The sequence below is a fragment of the Chaetomium tenue genome (genome assembly GCF_020726465.1).
Source record: "Chaetomium tenue strain MPI-SDFR-AT-0079 chromosome Unknown F5144scaffold_1, whole genome shotgun sequence".
Lineage (NCBI taxonomy): Eukaryota > Fungi > Ascomycota > Sordariomycetes > Sordariales > Chaetomiaceae > Chaetomium > Chaetomium tenue.
Window position 1 is genome coordinate 164896 of NW_027117329.1, and position 14872 is coordinate 179767.

At 56.7% G+C, this 14872-nt stretch overlaps 7 protein-coding genes across 7 annotated transcripts; 4 read left to right on the top strand and 3 right to left on the bottom strand.

The window, feature by feature from the left end:
- Nucleotides 1-145: 145 nt before the first annotated feature.
- F5144DRAFT_480832 (RmlC-like cupin domain-containing protein) lies at nucleotides 146-1310 on the top strand (the record flags this gene model as incomplete). The annotated part of the gene is made up of 3 exons (XM_066785251.1): nucleotides 146-284; nucleotides 350-779; nucleotides 839-1310. 3 exons carry the CDS (start codon nucleotides 146-148, stop codon nucleotides 1308-1310), a joined length of 1041 nt encoding a protein of 346 aa, XP_066647558.1.
- On the top strand, nucleotides 1311-1622 carry F5144DRAFT_2292 (uncharacterized protein). The gene has a single exon (XM_066783200.1). The coding sequence runs from the start codon at nucleotides 1354-1356 to the stop codon at nucleotides 1558-1560; it is 207 nt and encodes a 68-aa protein (XP_066647559.1). The 5' UTR covers nucleotides 1311-1353; the 3' UTR covers nucleotides 1561-1622.
- Nucleotides 1623-3260, bottom strand: F5144DRAFT_2295 (Sialidase). The gene is made up of 2 exons (XM_066783206.1): nucleotides 2417-3260; nucleotides 1623-2363 (listed from the first exon to the last, which is right to left on the bottom strand). Exons 1-2 carry the CDS (start codon nucleotides 2983-2985, stop codon nucleotides 1685-1687), a joined length of 1248 nt encoding a protein of 415 aa, XP_066647560.1. The 5' UTR covers nucleotides 2986-3260; the 3' UTR covers nucleotides 1623-1684.
- Nucleotides 3261-4437: 1177 nt separating this feature from the next.
- On the top strand, nucleotides 4438-5057 carry F5144DRAFT_2299 (uncharacterized protein). The gene has a single exon (XM_066783217.1). The coding sequence runs from the start codon at nucleotides 4483-4485 to the stop codon at nucleotides 4939-4941; it is 459 nt and encodes a 152-aa protein (XP_066647561.1). The 5' UTR covers nucleotides 4438-4482; the 3' UTR covers nucleotides 4942-5057.
- Nucleotides 5058-5694: 637 nt separating this feature from the next.
- On the bottom strand, nucleotides 5695-8078 carry F5144DRAFT_521510 (major facilitator superfamily domain-containing protein; the record flags this gene model as incomplete). Its single annotated transcript, XM_066786717.1, has 6 exons — nucleotides 7805-8078; nucleotides 7525-7736; nucleotides 7205-7449; nucleotides 6853-7104; nucleotides 5991-6782; nucleotides 5695-5931 (listed from the first exon to the last, which is right to left on the bottom strand). The coding sequence occupies exons 2-6, from the start codon at nucleotides 7604-7606 to the stop codon at nucleotides 5695-5697; spliced, it is 1608 nt and encodes a 535-aa protein (XP_066647562.1). The 5' UTR covers nucleotides 7607-7736; nucleotides 7805-8078.
- A 646-nt stretch (nucleotides 8079-8724) lies between these two features.
- Nucleotides 8725-11260, top strand: F5144DRAFT_480371 (uncharacterized protein; the record flags this gene model as incomplete). Its single annotated transcript, XM_066785224.1, has 8 exons — nucleotides 8725-8823; nucleotides 8886-9011; nucleotides 9067-9141; nucleotides 9207-9398; nucleotides 9463-9715; nucleotides 9774-9983; nucleotides 10050-10235; nucleotides 10302-11260. The coding sequence occupies 8 exons, from the start codon at nucleotides 8725-8727 to the stop codon at nucleotides 11258-11260; spliced, it is 2100 nt and encodes a 699-aa protein (XP_066647563.1).
- Nucleotides 11261-11518: 258 nt separating this feature from the next.
- On the bottom strand, nucleotides 11519-14777 carry F5144DRAFT_624519 (uncharacterized protein; the record flags this gene model as incomplete). The annotated part of the gene is made up of 4 exons (XM_066792201.1): nucleotides 14530-14777; nucleotides 14415-14469; nucleotides 13824-14299; nucleotides 11519-13755 (listed from the first exon to the last, which is right to left on the bottom strand). Exons 1-4 carry the CDS (start codon nucleotides 14657-14659, stop codon nucleotides 11519-11521), a joined length of 2898 nt encoding a protein of 965 aa, XP_066647564.1. The 5' UTR covers nucleotides 14660-14777.
- Between the last annotated feature and the right edge of the window lie 95 nt (nucleotides 14778-14872).

Sequence of the window (14872 nt, forward strand, 5' to 3'; positions counted from 1 at the left end):
CACCTATAAATACTTGGGCGTCTTTAGCCGAGGACATTGACCTGCTCCTGCTCGATCTCGATCACGTCTCCCACGGGATTCTCCCTTTGTCATTCTTTTCTGGTCACTTTGCTAGACACTCATTAATTTGACGAACTTTCTCACCATGAAGCTCGCACTTCACCTTTCAGCTCTAGCTGCGGTCAATGCTGTCCTCGGAGCTACCCTCCCAGGTGGCAAAGGCGGTCCTCAGTTTGAGAAGGGGCAGCCCATTGACGGCAATGGAAAGGGGGCTCCTCTTTTAGGTTTGTCTACGCATCTGCTTCTGTTATACCAGGATGGCCATAGGCTGACAAGTGTTCACATGTAGGCGGAACGAACCGGCAGGTCGACATTTCCAATCCCGACAACCTTGGACGACAGTCCACGGATAATGGGATCGTGCCGAATCTCAAGTGGCGCTTCTCGGACTCGAAGACGAGGCTCTTCAAAGGCGGGTGGCTGCGTGAGCAAGTCATCCAAGACCTTCCCCAGAGCCACGATATCTCGGCCGCGCAGCAACATCTCTCCAAGGGCGCCATCCGCGAATTGCACTGGCATCGTGTAGCTGAATGGGGTTTTGTGTATGCGGGTTCCGTTCTCATCTCGGCTGTCGACGAGTTTGGCAAATACCAAGTCGAAACCCTCAACTTTGGTGACATTTGGTACTTCCCCAAAGGCGTCGCACATACCGTTCAGGGGTTGGGTGACGAGAACGAATTCCTGCTGGTCTTTGACGATGCGGACTTTGATAAAGTCGGGTGAGTTGACTGCTCGCTCCTGGAATTCCCAAGTCAGTACAGAGACTAACCTGCAGCAGTACTACCTTTAACATTGATGACTGGGTGGCGCACACGCCTCGTGATATCGTCGCCAAAAACTTCGGCCTTGACCCTTCCATCTTCGACCACGTCCCCACCCCCAACCCCAACATTTTCAACGGCACCGTCAGCACTAAAAACGTGACCGCTGATCCGGGTGACGTGCTCACTGGGGATGCGTCGTTCGTGTACCGGACCCTGCAGCATGACCCCGAGCCCGTCCCCGGTAAGGGCGGCCAGTTCTACAAGATCGACTCGACCAACTTCCCCGCCAGCAAGACGCTCGCGGCCACTTTTGTAACCCTCAAGCCCGGCGGTCTCCGGGAGTTGCACTGGCACCCTAACGCCGAGGAATGGCTGTACTTCCACAGGGGCACGGCTCGTGCCACCGTCTTCATCGGCAACGCTGCATCGCGCACCTTTGACTTCAGTGCCGGTGACACTGCGGCCTTCCCTGACAACTCCGGGTGAGTCCCTTTCGGTCGTTACCAAACACAGAAAAGCAACTTAGCTAATGGCGTATTGCAGCCACTACATCGAAAACACGTCTGAGACCGAGGATCTTGTCTGGATTGAGATGTACAAGTCGGACCGCGTTGCAGACATCTCCCTGACGCAGTGGCTTGCACTGACACCGGCTGATATTGTCGCCCAAACTCTCAACATCCCGCTGGAGATTGCTGAGAAATTGCAAAAGGAGAAGCAGGTATTGATCGCGTGAGGACGGAAACTATTTGGCCACGTCAGGACGAGGGAGGATGATAATGAGGAGGCAGCAGGAATCATCACATAATCGTAGTAGTATTATTCTCAGAGCTAGTAATTACCAACCCCTGATGACGATCTCAGGTTGCCTTGCAAGCAGGCGGCTCCGGCTCCGGCTTCGGTGCCGAGAAGCCTCCGTCCATCAGCTTCTTAATGTCCATCACACTAACCGTCAACGCTCCAATACCGTTCCCGTCAAACGTATCTCCACCGAGAACCATCAGCCGATGAGGCGGCTTCTCAAAAACATGCAGCGCACGGCTGTACGCCTCTGCTTGGCCGCACTCCTTGATCAGCCACTTCTCCGGGTCGGCGCCAGCATCATTGACGTAGACCGCGCTACGGTCAGCATCGGACACGACAATCGTGCCATTGGGCCCGCCTTCCGGGGACCAGACAACATACGGAGACGCATTCGGCGCCACCGTTGTCCCATTCGCGAGCTCAATGACGATGGGGATGGGCTCGGCCGCGTCAAACTCCCTCGGGTCGTCGGCTAGGCGGTAGTGCACGGGGTAATTCACCCCATGCGAGCTGGAGTTGCCGATCGGGCGCTCGTACACTAGGATCCATTTCTTCAGGGGCGGGATGTGCGCAACAACGGTCATGCCGGGGCGTGCAAGGTATTCGTCGTATGCGACGTCGTTGACGACGGGGCCCCAGGTCTTGAAATCACGCGAACGCTGATGTGCGAGCTTCTGGCCGTGTTTGGGGTCGCGCTGGTCCGAGTAGTAGACGATGAGTTCGTCTTCATAAGCACTACGGGGTGTTAGCGAACGCTGTGTAGTTACTGTGATAGGAAATGGACATACAGCAGGAACGGCTCCCAGATCGGGGTCGCGCCGTTGGTGGTGTTTGGGCGTCCGCCCTCAGCGACATGGCTCACAAACTCCCACGTCCGCGCCTTATCCGTGCTGGCGTACAAGTCGATACGCGTCCCGTTGCTGCTCCAGCTATTGCCTGAAGCCAGGATCGTGCCAGGCTTGAATCCGCCAAGTGGCTTCCGCAGCTCGTAGATGGCGGGCTGGGCGCCCATGCCCCAGCCGTTGACTTGGTCGGTGAGGTTGGAGATCCACTTCCAGTTCACACCGCCATCCTTGCTTTCGAAGATAGGAAACGATGGGAGGTTCCCGGTACCGGCAATGCCACTGACACTAGCGGTTACCAGGAGAGTGCCGTCGGTAAGCTCGGCGAGGCGTGGATAGACCGCTCGGCCTCCCTTGGGGGGAGTGTAGATGATGCGGTTGCTGAAAGTGCTGTACGGCGGGAGATGATCCGGGTCCGGTGGCCCTGGCGGTCCCGGGGGTCCCGGGGGGCCTGGCGGCAAGGCTAGACTAGCCTTGACACCCAAACAAAGGATGGCTGAAAGTGATAGACGCATGGTTCCCCGCCGTAGTCTTGTGCCATCCAGAATTGAAGCGATAGCTGCTGTCTCTAGGTGAATAACATGCTGGCCTGCGTCGACATTTATACACCTTCACCCCGCACGAGTCGTTTTCATTACCGGCTTTCGCACTTACATCTGGATTACGGCACTTATGGTACCGGCTCGCAAGTGTTGATCAACTACAGGGGTAAATACGGGAGGTGAAGAACGGAAAGAGGCTAAATGACAAGCGTCCAGCGCGAAGGAACGCCAAATAGAGATCAGAAGCGCGCCAATCGGGCCTCTGGGGCTAGCCCATACGCGCGACTAAGCCGGCCGACAAAAGATGGTATTGGTAATTACATCGACGATGGGATGGGGTAACATCCCGGCCTACCTGCTCCCCGGATTTACGGTCGTTGGGATCTTGGAGAGGAGAAGACGTCGGCTAAAACAGGTTAGGCTTAGCCAACTGTCTCCCCGCTCGCTTGACGGTTGAGGCTGAGGGGATGATGTCCAACCTGCCTAGCTCAAGCGCCTGTTTCCAAGTCCATCCATACAAGCTTTATATTATAAAGCGGGCGACGCTGCATACCTGCGTAGGCAAACACCGGCCCTTGGACAAAGCTGCCTGCCTGGCGAACAGCTGATGTTTGCTGCCGTCGGGACGGCCCTCTGGGAATCCGCGAACGATGTAACCAAGCTGGACATGAGCCGCTGTGTGGTGCAATGTGCAATCGCCCGGACGTCTTGGCGCGCGCGCGGGTTGCGGGTTACACAGCGGTTCAATTTTTGAGGAGCTGGAAAGGGGGTGAGGAAAAGAGAAACCATATGGGCTTATATCAGCCGCCCTATTATATGCGCGGGCTTCCTATTCATATATTCTTGTAGATCTAACTATATAGCCTCTAATTCCATCCGCCGATCGTCGACGAGATATTGATGATGGATTTATGTCTGTTGCTAAACTCTTTCGAAGCTCCAAGGTTCTTGGCAAAACTCATCGACGAACATCATCGCCAGCACGCATATTCCCAAACTGGGCCTACCTACTGCATGGGTGAACTAGGTACCTATTCATATCTTTCGATAGATCTAACTATATAGTGTTCAATTTCTACCCTCTGATCCGTGATGCGGATACTACGCGCTGAGATATTGGTGCTCTCTTCGTTCGCCCCCCTTTCCATGGCCTCAAAAAAGTACAAGTTCAATGTGTACTTGGCGCCTACATGTACACAACCCGCAACCCGCGCGCGCACGCCAGACACGACAAGGCGATTGCACCACACAGAATGTCCAGCGCATCATCCTACGTACATGAACCGAGGCACTGGGGACCGAAATGGCTAGGAGTGCGGTAGAAATAAGCGCCAAGTCTCAGCCGCACATTATCGTTGTGACCTTTAGGGAGTATTATCAGGCATATAACCCCTCCTGAAGCTCATCGTCGCGTTCTGCCAATATCCCTTCTTCAACCTAAAATTCGCAATTCCATATTAGGCAACCATCATGTCACTCTACTTTTGTGACGGGTGCACTGAGACTATTCCAGCTCAAAAAGCTCGGATAAGTTGTCGGGAGTGCCAGAATTACGATCTTTGCGCCAACTGCGCAATATTGGGAACGGTAACGGGTGCCCACTTAAGCAGCCACCAGACGGCAGTGCATAGGACCAGCGGTTTTGCTAATATGCCCCCGCCGCCCGCTGGGCAACCCATCAGCGGCGCAGCCGGTGTTCCTTCCGCAGTGGCGGCTACCGCTCCCGCTCAGCGAGGACAACCAACCTCATCATGGACTCAATTCTTTAACGGGCAGACCTGGCAACATACAGACAGCTTTTCACGGTTGGTGGCGGCAATATTTGAGCGACTGATAGGCGGAACGGGTTACATGACACCCGAGGCTCATTCTGCCCTTCTTGATCTGCTGGGTACTCCGTTGCATGAGAACGCCTGCATGTTGAGTTAAGGGTTACGGGAACAAAACATTAGGCATACTAACAAGCAACGCGTGTCTAGGGAAGCAGGCGTTGCAAAGTGGTATAGGCCCCAGCAAAGAGAGCCAAGCCGACAATGTCCTCAAGCAGGCGTATGATCTCCTGTCGATTGATCATATTCTCCGGCCTCGCCAAACCGCCAGCAGCTCAAACACACAATCCTCTTTCCGTGGTACCCTCCTTGACACCTTCATCAGCCCTGCCATGCCAGGAACTCAAATGCCCCTCCTCACGCTGAGCGGTTTCACCGAACTTTGCAAGATCGAGGCGCTTTCAGACCCGGATAAGGCACGCAATCAGTTCAACATTGTGATTCGACACTATGACCTAGCCATCTGGCGTGAGCAGGGTGAGATACCGCGGTGGGTGCTCCCACCAGGCCCAGTGCCAGAAATGCTGCAACGGATTGCGCAAATTCAAGCCAGAGCGCTTGCCACGACCGCGGCGCGGCATCAGAATTCGGCGGCGCGGATACAGCTTCATGACGCGCAGATACAACGGGCTGCAGAGAGCCAGCAGAGGATGGGTGACATCGGGACAGGCTATTACACCGAGTACTACTACAGGCCGGGTTAGAAGCTGTCGGCGTATCCCCAGGCCAAGGGAAACGAGTAAGTGCCCAAATTGAATAAGCCATGATCAGCCGGGAAATACTAGCAGTCCCTCAAGTTTGCATCATTCGGAGTAGCATAACAGGACCACCTCCCTTAATTGTGCTATCTGATTTAACGTGCCACCTGGGCGCTGGTTGCAATCCTCATCCGCTTTCCAAACAACCACAAGGGCACAGTAAGCAAGGCAAAAATACCCATCAACATGCCAAAGATGCCAAACGGCTCTGCTGCTCCCCGGTCTTGCACCCAGGTGGCAACGAAGAATGTCCACGCAAACGCAATGATGGAACGAAGAATCGTGACCATGGTGAAACAATCGGCTGCCAAATGTGTGTATGCGTCGATGAGCTGTGAAAGGTTAGTAACAGAAATGAACACACGAAGGGAGCAAGACCAAGGGGACCCACGTAGTTGAAGCCCACCGACGGTACCTGAGTAAGCCCAAAAGAAATCATGCCATAACCAAACTGCAGCCCAACCCAGCGGCTGGGCCCCGGATACTGCGCACAGAACCCAAAGACAAAGAAGCCCGAGGTCGCAACGAAGAGCGGGAAGAAGAGCGTCGGCAGCCGGTCCTCGGCCTCCGCCATACCCCGTCGTTGCTGCTTGGCCTGGGCTTTCAACCGGCTGTCGGCGAGGAGGAACGTGTACAAGTACCCCACAAGACAGCCAACCAGGCCACCGACGTTGATCAAGCCGGAATTGGCGCCCCAGAGATAAGGGGGCATGGCGAGAATCTGCGGGGCAATAAGCGAGATGGTCACGATGCCGCCCACCAGCCCGGCGTAGTGTAGCATGACCACCCATGTCCCGGGCAGGGCGAGGGTCTTCCACGGCCGGAGGAAGTACGACACCAGGCTTTCGCGGGCGTGGGGATGTCTGCCGACGTTGACGCTGAGCGACTGGAGGAAGGTAAAGGATTCGTGGCTGGGGTTGGTGGACGACTGTGGCTCGACCTGAGCGGTCTCGACTTCCGTGGTGTTTGTTTCCTTGCCCTCGACCGAAGAAGTGCTCGCGCTGTCCACCGCGCTTCGGTCAAACAGCGTCTCCGGGACGAAGAAGACCACGCTGAGAAACACGAACGCCGACAGCCCCGTGCTCACCCACCACACGCTCGTCCACCCGTGGCCGTATCCGAGGTACCCTCCCGTAAGACCGCCGAAGAGCGAGCCGGAGGAGAGGAAGATGGTGTACACAGCCTAAAGCCGTCTATCAGTAGTGCTCCCATACCCCGTCTAGGTACACAGCCCCGGGGGTGCGTGGACCTACCATAGCCCTACCACGCTGGTGGATAAAGAACAGATCACCAATGAGCGCCGGCGCCACCGTCTCAGATGCACCGGCACCAGCCCCCTGCAGCACTCTCGCGGCGATGAGCGAGGCGAACGACTTGGCTTCGGCGCACCACACCGAGCAGAGCGTCATAAGGAGCGTGGCGATCAGGAGTACCGGCCGGCGGCCCATCCAGCTGGATAGGGGCACCCACCAGACGTTGGACGTGCCGAGGCATAGGAGGTTGACCTGTGGGAACAAGCGTGGATCAGTGGGTGGGTTTTGAGGGGGTTGTTTTGATGTAATGGGATTTTGTTGAACTTGATGGGTAAAAAAAGGGGGTTCGTACCGCGATGATGTACGAGAGTTCGGAGAACGGTTTCGGTTCTTGCGGGTATGCAGAGAACCAGAGTTGCAGTACTGGGGCGATGGATGATGCTGTGTAGTTCCCAATGAAGGCATAAATAGAAACGACGAGCAATGCTGCAATCCTTTGCCAGAGAGGGAAGTTCAAGGGATCTCGTGGGCTGTTGGATGGCTTGGGGAACTTGACGAGGTGGCCACTGATACTGCTCGTTGAGTCTTCCTGTTGGTCTTTCCGCATGTGCCTTGTTAGTCAACAGTCGATTTACGGGGTAACAAGGCTGCCAAAAGATGGTTTAAACTAACCGAGAATCCTGACCGTTCCCGGCGGTGTCCTCTCGTCCACCTCGGCCGCCGAAAGGGCGAATGCGTCACGGAAGGCCTTCATGTCGACAACAAAGAATTCGAACACCCAAGAAAGGGGTCAATTGATGACGAGCCTCCCAGCAACACGGCCCCCAAACCTGGTGGAACTGTGGATCTTGTATGTGATGATGTTTCCACAGGTGTTCAACAGCCTTCACATTGTCAATATCACTAATCCCTTCTCGACGTAGGGGCTATCGGCTTGCTCCCCCGCACATACCCGACACTGTTGGAGAAGCGGGTTGGTCTTTGGGTGTTTCTGCTGTTGGGGAAAACGCGGGGACCCCAGACTTGGCGCGCTTGTCCTTGGTTGGCTGTCTTGGGGAACAAAATCTGGGGAAGGATGGGGTTTTTGGGGTGGGTTCGGGGTTCCTTGGAGAAAAGGAGACTTTATCGGTACCAGCCTGATGTTTGACTCGAAGTGCGTCGAGCAGAGAACGAGGTGTTAGGAGACAGACGCGGCATGTCAGCAATTTTGGCCCCCCATGGGAGACAGACGCGGTTAATAAGATGATATACCGAGAGGGCTACCACACCAAGACAACACCCTGATGAATGCTGCATGTCTTCATCTTCCAACAACATCTCGCTTCGTTACCCGGGAAGCAGCACGGGATCTCATTAGCTACGGTGGGACTCAACCGAGAGTGAAGACCACAAATTCTCGCGCACCCATTGCATTTTCCCTGGTTGCCTGGCTGTCTGCAAGCAATGGACTTGGCACCGGGAATTGTCCCGGCTGCACCAAGCGTCGCCAATGCCTAATGGACCGGTAGCGAATCTATATTGAGTGTAGTCCCATGCAAGTTCCAGGGCCAGGGCGTCACTTCCCTGGGCGAGTCATGGCCCAGAACGTGGAGCCGAGTCCCGATGGGCCTCGCATTTCCCGCCTACCCCGACTCCCTGAGTGTTCCGACGCTTTGAAACGACTTTGGTATCTCGAAGGCGGCTTAAACAATCGCATGGTGCTCAGAGTCGCACCCGAGCTTGGAAGTACTCGACGCTCAAGACTACGCCTATCATTGACTTTGTCCCACTATTTCTGATAATCCGGTTGCAAGTCGTTATGGCAGAGGCTAAGGAATCACCCCGCCCGCTGAAGGTGTTGGTTGTTGGGGCGGGTAGGCACCCCTGGAGTTGATGCCCCTGGATCCGGGCTTGGCTGATCGGAAGCTGTACCCAGGGATCGGAGGACTGACTGCCGCCCTCGGCCTGCGTCAGCAGGGACATGAGGTCACAGTAAGTAACTACCTAGGGTTGGGGCGTCTCGGGTTGTTTGCTTACCATACATACGTATGTAGCTCTTTGAGAGATCACAACTTGCCCAAGAAACCGGCGCCGCTATCCACTTGGCCCCGAACTGCCATAGCATCCTCAGGAGGCTCGGCGTTTTTCCTGAAGTTTTTGGTGCCAACCCGGTCAATGGGGTAAGTTGGGACAAACAGGGGCAATCAGGACAATGATGCCTAATGTATCCTCCAGGTCGCCGAATACGACGGCGAAGGCAATGTGAAGTTCGATCTGGACTTGAGAAAACCTCTGGCGATATGGCAGCATGTGCGTTCCACCCCATTCACCTTTCATGTCACAACCGAGGTAATTGAGCTGACATACTGTTCTAGCCATGGGTGCTCTCCCATCGTGTCCGGCTTCACGAAGAGTTAAAGCGCAAGGCATTATCCACGGATGATGAGGGGACTCCTGCCGTACTCAAAACCTCTAGTGTTGTAACGACCGTCGACCCCGACACCGGGACCGTCACACTAGAAGACGGCTCGTCATTCTCCGGAGACTTGGTGTTGGGAGCGGATGGAGTTAGCGTAAGCCTGACTTCTGCCACTCTCTTACTCAACTCAAATACCAACTCACTCTTTTTAGTCTATCACACGGAACATCGTTGCCGGGCCAGAGATCAAACCCTTTGGCTCGGGCAAGAGCGCGTTTAGGTTCCTTGTTCCTATGCACCAGGTCCGCGAGAACCCGATCACCGAAGCATTAGGAAAACGCGAAGGCATCATGACAATGTGGATCGGTAACGACCGCCGCCTTGTCATGTACCCCTGCTCCGACAATACGATGATGAACTTTGTCGGGATCCACCCTAGCGAGCTCTCAGCTTCCAAGGGAGAGGGTGAGTCTGCAGGCTTAATCGAAATATCCTGTGCGAGCGTGATATTAACTCTTCTCAGGGTGGAGTCGTGGAGCAAGCAAGGACCTCCTCATTGAGGTGTTTGGCGGTTTTGGGACTACTGTGCGGGCCCTCTTGGAAATGGCCGATGTCAATGCGCTCAAAGTGTGGACTCTGTTGGATATGGACAGAATTCCGACTTGGTACAAGGGGAAGTTGGCGCTGTTGGGAGACGCAGCCCACCCCTTCTTACCGCACCAGGGTCAAGGAGGTGAGTGCATATTCCATTCGCAGTATTCACAAGGTGATTTAGAATGTGACTAATTAAAATCTCCAGGAGGAATTGCCATTGAGGATGCGGCGTCCTTGGCTGCTCTTCTACCCCGAGGCACGACCGTTGACGACATCCCTGAGCGGTTGGCGCTGTACGAGAAGGTCCGCGACGAAAGAGCACACAAGGTTCAGGCCCTGACCAGGATAGCGGGAATGGACCTCAACGACGTGAACCGTGAGAAATTTAACAGTGAGGGCCCATCCACAGTACCCTCTTACCTATATAGACGTGGTCTGGTCCTAACCCACATTGCAGTCATGGAGTTCATGCATTACAACTTCGGACACGACGAGTGGCACAACTCGACCCGCGCTTTAAGGGAGCACCTTTGGTCTTGTAACGGTCCCGTCCACTGGCGTACACCGCTCTCGTTTGGCCCAATGCCCAGCCCTCGCCAGGACCACCTTGGCCGGCGGATTCCGGCGCAGGAGTCAGGTTTCACGACGTACTCAGTCCGCTTCAAGACTTCGGCAACATACCTCAAAACATGGTTCCCAGCCCCGGAGTTCAGCTTTTCCTCGCCCGGAACTGTGGCTGAGGCTAGTTTCCGGTGCACAGAGCTGCGGGATATGAAGTGGCTCGGGGGCGGTGGGTACAAGTATCTCGGTCTCTGGATTCACGGGGTGCAGTACGCGCGGAAGGACGGGAGCAAGGTTCATGGCTCGTTCTTGGTGGTCTTGCTGGAGTCGTTGGCCGACCCCATCATCACGGGGCGTGATGAGCTGGGAATGCCAAAGCTGTTCAGTGACATCGACATTGACTCCAACGTCGAGGGCTCGGTCAGCATCGAGTGCAGTTGGAGGGGGCAACAATTCCTACGTCTGCATCTTGATGATCTGAAGGAAGGCCCTGCCGACAAACCTGAGCCTGAGCCCGAAGCCCCGAGGAACCCCCATGCTCCGCCCAAACCCAAGGACGAAGGGACCATCGCCTACCGCTATGTTCCGGCAGTTGGAAAACCCGGTGAGGCTGACGCGGCGTACGCTGTTCTGTTCCGCGAGGGCAATGAGTCTGCCGTCCCGCGGGTCGTGCAGAGGACCTACCGCAGCCAGAACGGCCGGCTTGAGTTCACGGAAGGGAACTGGGACAACCTGCCGACACTGCACCATATTGCGGCCGGGTTTGCGGAAATCCCGGTGTATGGTGTTGTGGAAGCAAAGACAGAGGAGGGCACTGGGGTGGATGACTTGGCGAATGCCGAAAGGATTGAGTAGTCAGACCTTGTATGTTACTAGAACTCTCCGTTTGAGTAAAGGAAATAGTGTTTGACTATGTCTTGCAATGGTGGAGCTGAGGTATTTGTCCAAAGGGCACCGCCTGTCGGTGCTTTTAGACATGGCCGCGAAGTACGTGCCATCCAGGGTCAAGAGGATGGCCGTGCTGGCGATTGTGCAAGATTGCGAATGCATATGCTAATGTTAGGTTCAGGGGCTCTTCGAATAGCGAAGACGAGCGTTGCCCCTGACTATTCGTTATTGCCTGTTCAACTGCCCATGGAACTCCATCATCCCAGCCGACGACCTCTGTAAGGCCTCCATCAACTGCAACAACCTCTCAACCAAATTTGGCCTCGGCAAACCCTCATAATTATCCCTCAACATCCCAATCACCACCCCCAACACCCCCTCCGGCTCAGCCAGCGAGACTCCTCCCCCTCGCCCATCCCCTGACCCCAATCCCCCCAAACACGGCGTGCCCACCCCAAAATGCGTAAATCTCTGCAACGCCAAATCATCCTCCCCATCCAACCACACCGCATCCGACCCAACCCCAACCCCTCCTCCCTCCCCATCCTCCCCCCTCCCCCTCCCATGATTCTTCCCCCCATGCCCACCACCCGCCAACAACCCCCAAACCCACAACACCAAACTCCCCTGATACATGACCACCGCCCCCGGCCCCATCAACATGCCCCTCCCCACCCCCCTCGCAAACCTCAACACCTGCCCCGCATGACAGATCGCGCGCCTTGCCGCCTCGCTGCTAGCCCACTCCAGCACGCTGGCGTAGGCGCCGCGCGCGGGGTCGGGCCCCTCGATGCCGGCGAAAATTTGCACGTCTTCGAAGGGGGTGTGCAGGTGGAGCAGGATGAGCTCGAGGCGCATGCGCACTTCGCGGGCGGCGGTGTGGTAGGGGTGGGGGTGGTTGGGGGGGAGTTGGGGTGGTGGTGGGGGTGGGGGCGTGTCGGAGGCGAGGCTGAGGCGGAAGTGCTCGAGGAGTTTGAGCAGCTCTTCGCGGCGGGAGGTGAGCAGGAAGGTGTTCCAGCGGCGGGGGCGGGTGGGGGAGGCGGTGTTGGGGTTGGAGGGGTTGTTGGGGTTGGGGTTGCTGGGGGTGGGGTTGGTGATGGTGGAGGTGGAGCGTTGGAGGGAGGTGAGTTGGATGCATTCCCATGCGAGGGTCCAGGCGCAGGCGAGGAAGGCTTCGTTGGCGATGGGCAGGTCGAGGATCGGGTGGGCGTGGTGGAACTGGGATTGGAATTTGAAGGTGCCTGGGTCGTCGAGGTAGTCGGCGACGGGGGGCGGTTGGTGCGCGAGTGGCGGGTGTTGTGTGAGGAGGGCCGTCCATTGATGGGAGGATGGTGCTGCCCAAAGTGAGGGCGCGCAGGGGAGGGGTAGGGAGAGCTCAGAGTAGGAGACCAGCGGGTTCACCATGAGGTACATAGATGAGTTGAGGTCGTGCTGGACGAAGCGGAAGGCGGTGCGCTTGAAAGATTCTTGGTGAATCCAGGTCCGCCAGGCCGTCTCTTCTGATGCCGTGGGGTCATTGGTGTCGAGGATGACGGGCGGGTAGCTAGATTTCTTGAACCGGCCGCCCCGTCGGACCATGGTCAGGGGTGACTGGAGGAAGCTCTCGGTGATCTCTACCTTGCGGCTGTGGCCACTCCACATGGCGATCTCCAGGTTGATGAGGAAGGCTTGCGTCAACTCCAGGTCCCGGACGAGCGTGTTGTCGGATTCCCAATGGGTGGGGATCGCGATGCGAAGGCACTCTTGCATTGCATACCCCAACTTGGTTAGCGTAGCGTCCGAAGTCAGGACGGCGCCGGCAGCCGCCATGGCAATGAGAAGCTCGGATTTCTTGTCATTGGGGTTGAAGCTGGCTGCATGGATGAAGGAGTCCGCTCTCGCATGGGGAGATGTAAGATAGAACTGGATCAAGGTATCCAGCAGCTCGACGCTTGGGAATGAAGCCACGGCCTTGTGCAGGTTCTCGGGACGTATTGACTTGACAATAATGGTCAAGATGCTGTCACGCGCGGCGGCCCCAAGCCGGACAGGAGTAACACGTCGAGGAAAGGAAATCTGTGACTCTGGCGACGGTTGATCCCGGGTATCCGAAGGCAGCGAGAGGTTGTGTTCCTCTGCCGCCCCATGGTCCTTGGGATTTGGCCGGAACCGCCAGTGGTGGTTTCTGAATGCTTCGGAAGCGCTGCTTGCAGGATGAGGCACGCTTGACATGCCCATAGCCGGAGCCATATGCGAAGGTTCGGGGAGTGGGGGCCCGCCCAGTTCAAACGGGATAGTGGTGTTGTATGTATCAAGGAAGCGGAGGTCTAAATCATCCAAGTCGATACCCGGGAATGGTTGTTCAACCCCCATGCCAAGATTGTTTGGGGCGGACCACAGCCCTGGGAGGAAGTTCCACTCAGCAAAGGTAGGGGTGGTGTACCCTGTCGGGAGATCGGGGTGGGGGTCCATATAATCGTCAACTAGGATGGTGAGAACTAACGTTCGAATGGGGCACAGGAGTAACTGGAAGGTTGGAGGAGAGGCATACCGAAGGGATGTTGAACAACTGGCCCCATGGTAGGGCCAGGACCGGTTCCCTGATAGGCATTCTGCGGGGGCACACCCCGTTGTAGCGGTGTTGAGGGCCCCATAAGAGGTTGCGAGGGAAAGCGTGGCGGCATATCCCTTGCTTCCGCGTAGTTGGCGTTCAGCGGCATGGCTTCCGCCATCTGCACCTCCAAACCAGAAGATGGCATCGACGACGGGGTAGGTGACTGCTCGCTGGCCTGTGAGCCGACCGGGGATGCCGGCGTCAACAGATCGTCGTTTTTGTAAACACACTCGAGGCCCTTTTCGGCGCACCGGCGACAGGGTTTGGCCTCGGTGCATCGGACATGGTTTGCGGCACAGGCCCGGCAAGCTTGCGACACGCGGCCGGGGACATCGTCGGCGGCACCGCGGCTCAGGTTGTTGACTTTTGCGCTCCGCACATCGTGGGCAGCAACATGACGTTTCAGCAGGTCTCTACATTATAGGCGCTTGGTTAGCAATCACCGACGCCAAGGAGCCATTGTCGGCGTCTGGAGCAGGGGCTGGGCCTGGAGGGAGCTGGGCCCGGGAGGAACAGAAAGCTGCCTACGTCCGCGAGAATGACTTGCCGCAAATGGAACAGCGGTGCGGCTTAAAGTTGGTATCTAGCCAGTAACAAGCTTGTCAGATTCTCGGTCACGCCAAGTCACGTCGGCAGTCCTTACGAGATCGAACGTGACGGGCAAGGTGATCCAAGCGATTGTAGTGTCGTTTGCAAGATCCGCACTGGAAGAGCCCCTGGTCGTTTGCACGTGCATTGGTCGAGCTGCTCCCCGCAACTTCGATGCTGCTCATCGTGAGGGTGAGCTTCTGCGGTGGGCCGAGTGGGCTGTGTCAGGAGCAGGTGGAGGGATCCGGGACGGGAGGGGGAGCAAGTGGTGACACCAGACGGACGTGGGAAGACCAAAAGACGCGAAACAGGAGAGGAAGAGATGTGGATCATGTGGCCTTCGGCTCCGCGTCCCCCACATGTCCCGAATCGACGACGATCGGCCAGGGGTCAGGGGT